Source organism: Oncorhynchus gorbuscha, linkage group LG08, assembly GCF_021184085.1.
Source record: "Oncorhynchus gorbuscha isolate QuinsamMale2020 ecotype Even-year linkage group LG08, OgorEven_v1.0, whole genome shotgun sequence".
NCBI lineage: Eukaryota > Metazoa > Chordata > Actinopteri > Salmoniformes > Salmonidae > Oncorhynchus > Oncorhynchus gorbuscha.
The window spans coordinates 46,161,674-46,171,642 of NC_060180.1; the positions used below are offsets into that span (position 1 = coordinate 46,161,674).

Sequence of the window (9,969 nt, forward strand, 5' to 3'; positions counted from 1 at the left end):
TTTCTTGATTGAAGTGGGGTACATGGGTCCCCCTCCTCTCCTGCTCCCCTCCCCATCAATCTCTGTAGTTGGTTGCATTTCCTAAAGCCGAAGAAATTCACTTTTGTGTGATTTCTTTTTTTCAAGCATTAGGGCAGGAGATGAGTGTTACAAATTGTACGAATCAAAACAGCATTGAGGTGGCTTTTGGTATAGAAATTAACATTAAATTCTCTGGCAACGGCTCTGGTGGACATTCCTGCAGTCAGCATGCCAACTGCATGCTCCTTCAAAACTTGAGACATCTGTGGCATTGTGTTGTGTGACAAAACTACACATTTTAGAGTGGCCTTTTATTGTCCCCAGCACAAGGAGGAGCTGTGTAATGATCATGCTGTTTAATCAGCTTCTTGATATGCCCCACCTGTCAGGTGGATGGATTATCTTTGCAATGGAGAAGTGCTCACTAACAGGGATGTAAACAAATATGTGCACATTTCTCAGATATTTTTCAGCTCAAAACATGGGACCAACACTTTACATGTTGCGTTTTATATTTTTGATCAGTATATTTGGTCTCGGAATGACGTGGCACATTTTTTACCTTGTCATCAATTACATGGCTCACGACAATAAGGGTGTTTCAAAGAGCTGTCAGTCAAGGCGAGCTCATGACTATAAGCTCCCCGCCCACCCAGCCTGTTCTTTCAGGCTTCCTGATATTTAGAGATGAGAGAAAAGGTAGTGTTTCTTTAATTCTGAGCATTTTAATAGTGTACCAATATTATGGGTAATGTTTTGGTCATTCAAAGGCTCTTTGACTGAGCTACCAACTGCTACCAACTGTAGCTCAGTTGGTAGAGCATGGCGCTTGTAACGCCAGGGTAGTGGGTTCGATCCCCGGGACCACCCATACGTAGAATGTATGCACACATGACTGTAAGTCGCTTTGGATAAAAGTGTCTGCTAAATGGCATATATTGGCATATATTATTATTTGGGAAATAGGGTGGCTGTGCAGGACCTGTAAGCTACTCCATCTAAAACGTGAATCGATTCTGTATCAATTTACCCTTTTTGAAAATGATTTCTCACTGTCATATATGAAAGATAAGGTCCTTATGCTTCCAAAAGCGCAACACAATCAATGCACGTTAAGGTTCAAACTGAGCGTCTGTGCTCTTAAAACTCCCCCCTTACAGAACATGCCTTCATCCAATGACTTATGTCTAATGTAATGGAACAGAGTCACGATCTAGGGCTAATATACAGCTAACATCTTGAAGGAAATTAGAAATCTAAATCTTGTCAACATATTGGAACTCCTGTACTGAGGCCTGAGCGATTGTTCCATAAGAAAACCAATTACATGTCATTTCAAATAACTTGGCTATTGTACAATGTAAATTATCTTATGAGAAACATTGTAGAGGATGTCCCTCGTTAGAATTGCATACATTTTTAAATTTGAAGCAGCAATTCCCCAAAAGACACTCAATTTTCAAATGTATGGCGCATACATCACACGCCACCCTTTCAATTACTAATCATTAATCCCATAGACTGGAATCACGTGCAGCACACTTAACTTACTAACACCAAGTGAATCTTCTACAGATGCACCATTGAGAGCATCCTGTTGGGCTGTATCACCGCTTGGTATGGCAACTGCTCCACCCACAACCATTAAGGCTGTCCAGAGGGTAGTGATGTCTGCACAACGCATCACCGGGGGCAAACTACCTGTCCCTCCAGGTCACCTACACCACCCGAAGTCACAGGAAGGCCATAAAGATCATCAAGGACAACAACCACCCGAGCCACTGCCTGTTCACCCCGCTATCATCCAGATGGCGAGGTCAGTACAGGTGCATCAAAGTTGGGACCGAGAGACTGAAAAACAGCTTCTATCTCAAGGCCATCAGACTGTTAAACAGCCACCACTAACATTGAGTGGCTGCTGCCAACATACTTACTCGACTCCAGCGACTTTAATAATGGAAATTGTTGTAATACATGTATCACTAGCCACTTTAAACAATGCCACTTTTATGTTTTACATACCCTACATTACTCATCTCATATGTATATACTGTACTCGATGCCATCTACTGCATCTTGCCTATGCCGTTCTGTACCATCACTCATTCATATATCTTTATGTACATATTCTTTATCCCTTTACACTTGTGTGTATAAGGTAGTAGTTGTGGAATTGTTAGATTAGATTACTCTTTGGTTATTACTGCATTGTCGGAACTAGAAGCATAAGCATTTCGCTACACTTGCATTAACATCTGCTAACCATGTGTAGGTGACAAATAAAATTTGATTTGATTTGAATCTGTGGTTTTTGGCCTGACTTCCAACACTATAGCACTAGCCATATAAAACACATATATATAGTTGGGGCCAATTCATATGGGCACTAGGTCAATGGTATTACGCAGCACTATTGAAGCTGGTATGCTACATTTGTAAGATACACCCTCACAAGTTTCAGCCCTGCAGCTAACATCTCATCCAACAGTTAATTTTGAGTACATTGGTTGGCTGGAGTTTAATTGGAATCAGCTGAGAGTCATGCCATAGAGTTAAAAAATCATTTGAAAGTTCACCTTTCCTTACCCCTTTTGTTTGAAGTAATCACTGATTAGACATCATTGGGCAGGTGATATAAATGGCCGCATTCCCCTACTCATACGCTGCACGCATCAACCAATGGTTGCGTGCCATGTCATCAACTGTGCCGTCAGACACCAGATTGCTATACAATATGTGGTTAGCTGATATGTAAAATATCTGTCCAGGCGTTGTAAGGCCTGGTGTGTGTCAGCAACATTTGAGCAGGGGAACATGACCATTGCCCCACCGTCTTTTTCCGTTGAGTTTTTCTTCTGAAACGTTCATGTATTGTTGCCAATTGAAATGTGCTGCATAGACCAGACATGAGGGTTGTGAGGAGCAAGCCAATTGAAATGCCTTGACTATGAAATGAATGTCTTTCCCCTTTCTCTTATTATAAAGCCAATCATATTTTCAATTAATGATATTGAATTAAGGTTAATTACGTTGATTGAAAATGATTTATCTGTTGATACACAATATTGTGGTGAGCCATGCACCCATAACTATTCTAGCTCTCTCTAGCCACCCATCAATTGGTGCTTTTAAATTTTTTTCCCCCTTTATTTAACTAGGCAAGTCAGTTAAAGAACAAATTCTTATTTTCAATGACGGCCTAGGAACAGTGGGTTAACTGCCTTGTTCAGGGGCAGAACAACAGATTTGTACCTTGTCAGCTCGGGAGTTTGAACTTGCAACCTTCCGGTTACTAGTCCAACAGCTCTAACCACTAGGCTACGCTGCCGCCTTTGGTAACTATGGTAATGAGATACTCATTGTACAAGGCCAGAATGAGAAATCAGTCAAACCCACACCTCAGATTTCTTGTTCATCCCACCCAAAGAAGGGAAACATTTTAATAAAAATTTAACAATGGTTAACAATCAAATAGTTGTTTTGAATCCTGTATTCTCTTACACACTCTGTTTTTATTTTTTGTAACCAAATAAAATGCAGATTGGGTTGTCCAGTGAACATACTCATGACCCATGCACACAGTGGATTCGAAAGAACCCAGAAGAGAGGATAACTCATTCTCGTTAAGGGGGGGTGTTTGTCTATTTGTCAATAACAGCTGGCGCGTGATGTCTAATATTAAAGAAGCCTCGAGGTATTGCTCACCTAAGGTAGAGTATCTCATGATAAGCTGTAGACCACACTATCTATCAAGAGAGTTCTCATCTATATTATTCGTAGCTGTCTATTTACCACACCTAAAAGATGCTGGCACTAAGACCACACTCAATGAGCTGTAAAAAGCCATAAGCGTACAAGAAAATGCTCATCCAGGGGCGGCGCAGCTAATGGCCAGGGACATTAATGCAGGCAAACTTAAATCCATTTTACCACATTTCTACAAAGCTGCAGGGCCAGACGGATTACCAGGACACGTACTCAAAGCATGCACGGACCAACTGGCTTGTGTCTTCACTGAAATTTTCAACCTCTCCCTGACCGAGTCTGTAATACCAACATGTTTCAAGCAGACCACCATAGTCCCTTTGCCCAAGGAAGCGAAGGTAACGTGCCTAAATGATTACCGCCCCGTAGCACTCACGTCGGTAGCCATGAAGTGCTTTGAAAGGCTGGTCATGGCTCACATCAACAGCATCATCCCGGAAACCCTAGACCCACTCTAATTCACATACCGCCTCAACCGATCGACAGATGACGCAATCTCTACTGCACTTTACACTGTCCTTTCCCACCTGGACAAAAGGAACACCTATGTGAGAATGATGTTAATTGACTACAGCTCAGCGTTCAACACCATAGTGCCCACAAAGCTCATTACTAAGCTAAGGACCCTTGGACTAAACACCTCCCTCTGCAACTGGATCCTGGACATCCTGACAGGCCACCCCCAGGTGGTAAGGGTAGGCAACTACACGTCTGTCACGCTGATCCTCAACATTGGGGCCCCTCAAGGATGTGTGCTTAGTCCCCTCCTGTACTTCCCGTTCACGCACAACTATGTGGCCAAGCATGACTCCAATGCAAACACACCAAGACAGTCGTGAAGAGAGCACGACAATCCACCCCCCCTCCCAGGAGACTGAAAAGATTTGGCATGGGTCCCCAGATCATCAAAAAGTTCTAGAGCTGCACCATCGAGAGCATCCTGACCGGTTGCATCACTGCCTGGTATGGCAACTGCTCGGCATCTGACCGTAAGCCGCTACAGAGGGTTGTGCGTGTGGCCCAGTACATCACTGGGGCCAAGCTTCCTACCATACCATCCTACCTATATACTAGGTGGTGTCAGAGGAAAGCCCTAAAGATTCCAGCCACCCTAGTTATAGACTGTTCTCTCTCCTACCGCACGGCAAGTGGTACCAGAGCGTCAAGTCTAGGACCAAAAGGCTCCTTAACATCTTCTACCCCCAAGCCATAAGACTGCTGAACAATTAATCAAATGGCCACCAGGACTATTTACATTGACCCCCCTGTTTATTATCTAAGCATAGTCGCTTTACTCCTACTTACATGTATAAATTACCATGCCTAACCTGTAACCCCGCACATTGACTCGGTACTCGGTACCGGTACCCCATGGATTTAGCCTCGTTATTGTTATTGTGTTGCCTTTTAGAATCTTTTGGTTTAGTTTATTTGGTAAATATTTTCTTAACTCTTTCTTGAACTGCATTGTTGGTTAAGGGCTTGTAAGTAAGCATTTCACGGTAAGGTCTACACCTGTTGTATTCGGCGCATGTGACAAAGTTTGATTTGAGTTAAGGAAATGGACTGATGATGGCAAGGTTCCTGTTTCTTAACCTCACCCCCCCCCCTTTAAGATTTAGATGCACTATTGTAAAGTGACTGTTCCACTGGATGTCATAAGGTGAATGCACCAATTTGTAAGTCGCTCTGGATAAGAGCGTCTGCTAAATGACTTAAATGTAATGTAATGTAACCTGATCACAGGTGTTGCTGTCAAAAGCGTCTGCTAAATGGCATATATTATTATTATTATCTTATGTTTTGCTAGTGAAAATATTTTTATCTGTATCTCTCCACGGCCCTCACCCTCTGAGAAACACCTAAATTGTTTATGTGTTTTCCAAATTAATGGTCTTGGCTCTACGTACTATGGAGATAAAATGAAAATAAAAAGGGCACTGTTATAGACCGGATACAGTTTATGAAGAGAAAAATGCCAGGAGGGGTACATCTGGTGTTTTATTTACTTACAAAAGTGAAAGACAATTCAAGATTGCAAACAGAAATATAAACTTTATACATCAAGAAATAAAATGTTTATACATAAAACAGTAATATAGAAAATATACAAAAACAAATGACTCTGTACAGTATATAGAATACTGATGGGGGAAATATTTTAACAAAGAGCAAGATGTTCCAACAACTCTTGTATAAAGAAATATGTTTAATAAATGTTAGTGAATAGGCTACTTAAGTTCATTTTGGATACTAATCGGTAGTTCAGTAATGAATTCTTTCAAATTCATGATCAGTATTTTGAAATAACAAATACCCTGCTCCCATTCTAAAGGAAATGTAAATGTTTTCTTTACAGGAGTATAGTTAGATATCCAAGGTACTATACACTCTATGGTGTTTCTCTCACAATACTACTTTGATGACATTTCTACTGCTGCGGTGTCTTCTCCATTGACATCATAGTCTCCCACAGGGCCACTGACCAGGACCCTCATGCGTTCAGGGAAGTCATCAAACTTGGGGTACAGCAGGAAGTCATAGACCAGAGCAGCTGCCACACCTCCACACATTGGCCCCACCCAGTACACCTGGCAAGGTGCAAATAAGCCAATCGATTAATCAATGGAAGAACAGATTAAAGACAAATATTTCAGGGTTAACTTTAACTTTGTTCTCAATAGTTTTATCTTAACTTGGACCGTACAATGAAACAATAGCGATGCTGTCACTCAGTAACTACTTTATTGAAAGTACCTCAGCTTTGGCAATCATTTTCGAGGTTTATTGAATTCACTGGTCATGACATTGATGTCACACTAAATACACTGCTCCACTCCAATTTACCCAGTGGTTTGTGTAATCATTCATGATCAAAGCAGGTCCAAAGGATCGGGCAGGGTTGATACCGCAGCCAGTGTAGCTGATCTGCAAAACAACAACAAAAAACAGAGACATGTATTAAGTCAATATGAGGGATGAGAAGATCGGATGTGAAATCAGTGGAAATGATCGTTTCTGACATGGTTGTAGGGTTAGGCCTAAGGCTTAAGGGGCAAATTAAATGGATTCAACCTTTCCACTGAGTAAAATGTAGCTTTTTAATTCAGTGGCGATTCATCATAATAATACTGTTGCTAAATCTATCGTTGTGAAACAGATGTGTGTTTTAGAGGAGTTACCTCGTTTACAAACTGCTATAAGTTACTTACGGCTGCCAAGTGTCCCAGAGCGACAGAGAGCCCAATGGCCAGGGGGGCAGAGCCGGTGACGTCGTGCCGCCTTTTATCAGTAACAGCTATGACACACAGGACAAGCTGGAAGGTAGCCAGGAGCTCGATGCCAACGCCTTGGCTGGCAGAGACACCATTTAGCTACGAGAGGGAATGAGGAGGGCAAAAGGGGGAGCCGAACAAAAGCAATTTGTCAGTGTTGATAAGCGTTATGTTTTTCTCAACTGCCACGTCCCATTGTAAATATCTGGCAAAGCAAAAGCTTCTCTATTGAAGTGGAGGATGAGGAGGAAACATTTTCATTTAAACTTCTAACGGGCTGATTATAGTCTAACTCTAATTTGGCAAAGTCTGAATGTCTTACTATTCTCACTCACTGAAATTTTACACGGTTAAAATAAATGTCGATCACTGATAATATATTCTCACAGACTTTGCTCATGCCCAATTTAAATACTTCTGAATTACTTTAATGCAAATAGATATGATGATCCTCTATATGAATAGCTCAATAAATCACATATAACATGCATTTGTGTCTATAGGAGGTGTGGAGGTTCTGCATGCATGGGAAAGTAATTACCATGCAACAGTACACCCTATATTCGCTAGAGGACAGCAGAAGCACCTACGCTGAGTACGCGTTAGTGTGATCATAAACAACATCACATGATTCTGTTTGTCAACTATTTGCAGCCGGTGCATCAAAGCACACTCTAATCAACCATGAATGGCACCCCGTTTGAGTCCCTTTAAAAATAATTAAACTAAGTTCAATCAACTCATTTATCAATGCAGTGCACGCAGGTTCATGTGCATTACTCTCGGCCAACGACTATGAGATGCAATATTAATTGATCAAGAAATGAATTGATCAAACACTTCCCATAAAATGGAATTGAAAGCCAACATTTCTACTGAAACACCAGTAAATTGTTCAATTGAAAAGGACACACATAAACCACATATATCTAAATTTGCATTACATAAAACATGAAACAAAAAGTGCCACTCACAGCGTTGACCCCCAGTGCAGCATTTCCCTCTGGCCGGGTTCCATAGACAATACCACTGGCCAGTGCAGAGCCTAGCATCTGAGCCACGATGTACATCACCCCCTTGAACACACTGATCTGGCAGCTGGCGAGCATGCCCAGTGTCACTGCTGGGTTCAGGTGGGCTCCACTGATGTGGCCCAAACTCTGGGCCAGCGTGGCGATGGCCAGACCAAAAGTCAGAGAAACCTTCACCTCCTGGTCAGGAGCAGTGTTGTTTGAGTTCCCAATGGCAGCCGAGATGCTGAGGAATATGAACATGGTCATCCCCACGAGCTCGGCCAGTACGGCCCTCCAGAAAGCCTTGCTCTTGAATTCTCTCATCTTGGCTGCAACCTGGGCCTATGATGTTCCTCTCGGAGATGGGATGTAGTGTGGTGTGTCAGTGGAACTCAAAAACATCATCAACAGGCTGCATTTATATGGCCTCTGCTGATAATGACAGGGGGGCAGGCTCTGAAAAAGTCAAAAGGGAATGGCTTGCTGAATTAATGAGAAAACCCTCCCTCTTTTACTAGTCTCCCTCTCCCTATTTTTCTCTCCCCTCCTCCCATCCGTCTCTCGTTTCTCTTCCTTCTATCCCTCTCTCATTTTCCCCCCTCCCTCGTCTGCACTTACCTCCTTTTTTTCTTTGGACTTTTTGCTGTAGTGGTGTAACTGCTTTAGAGCTGGCAAATCAGAGCGGCTGCTCGTGTGGTCATTGTCACGAAGCAACACCCCGTCCCACTCGTGTTAGAAGTTCAGAACGAAAAAGTCAATTTAATCATTAATCTAAATAATGAGGATTTCTATCAGCTCAGTCGAGGAGTAGATTAGATCTCACATTCCAGTGTGCGTACTTAATAACACCGGGCAAAGATGTCAACTCAATGTCTATTCCACGTTGGTCAGGGGATAAAGGCATAAATTAATTTGTGGGTGGGGTGTCCACCCAGGCCTACCCATGCCTCCTTCCCTGACGTTTGTTCAATGCCATTTTATTTAAATGTTGTGGAAACAAGGTTGATTCAACCAATGTGTGCCCAGTGGGTTGTAAACAAGGCTGCATGAGATTTCTCATAATGTGACTCTGTGCAGCCAATGGCAATGTCCACTTTTGGTATGATGCCGGGAGCTCCTTGTGGATTTGACAGCTCTAAAGCAGTTCCACCTGAGATACCACCAAAACAACCACTATGCGGCTGTCGGCTAGCCGGGATCTAGCCGGGATCTAGCTCAGTGGTGTAAAGTACTTAAGTAAAAGTACTACTTAAGTAGTTTATTTGGGTCTCTCTACTTTACTTTGCTATTTATATTTTTGACTACTTTGACTTTTTCTTCACTACATTTTAAGAAAAAACTGTATTTTTTACTTTTTCCTTGACACCCAAAAGTACTTGTTACATTTTGAATGCTTAGCAGGACAGGAAAATAGTCAAATACTTTTAGACTTTTACTTTTACTTAAAAAATATATGTTTTAAATCTTTTACTTGAGTCATTTTCTATTAAGGTATCATTTCTTTTACTCAAGTATGACAGTTGGGTACTTTTTCCACCACTGATCTAGCCCAAGGTTCAAATGGGAATACAGTGTCAGATATTTAACTTAATGTATTATCACTGTACTTCATCTAATAGCACAACCAATTCATCGAATAGCGTTGTGCCAGTAAGCGAAAGGTTGCTAGATTCAATCCCAGAGCTGACAAGGTAAAAATCTGTCGTTCTGCCCCTGAACAAGGCAGTTAACCCACTGTTCCGAGGCCGTCATTGTAAATAAGAATTTGTTCTTAACTGACTTGTCTAGTTAAATAAAGGTTAAATTTAAAAAAATTAAAAAGCCAAAATGGCCTGGATTACAGTTGAGATTACATTAAAAGTACATTATACAAGCGATCAATGCGTTTGAGATTA

At 41.7% G+C, this 9,969-nt stretch overlaps 1 protein-coding gene across 1 annotated transcript; it reads right to left on the reverse strand.

Moving 5' to 3' along the window:
• Positions 1–5,769: 5,769 nt before the first annotated feature.
• On the reverse strand, positions 5,770–8,483 carry LOC124041731 (aquaporin FA-CHIP-like). Its single transcript, XM_046359666.1, has 4 exons — positions 8,036–8,483; positions 6,999–7,160; positions 6,634–6,714; positions 5,770–6,377 (listed from the first exon to the last, which is right to left on the reverse strand). The coding sequence occupies exons 1-4, from the start codon at positions 8,396–8,398 to the stop codon at positions 6,201–6,203; spliced, it is 783 nt and encodes a 260-aa protein (XP_046215622.1). The 5' UTR covers positions 8,399–8,483; the 3' UTR covers positions 5,770–6,200.
• Positions 8,484–9,969: the final 1,486 nt, after the last annotated feature.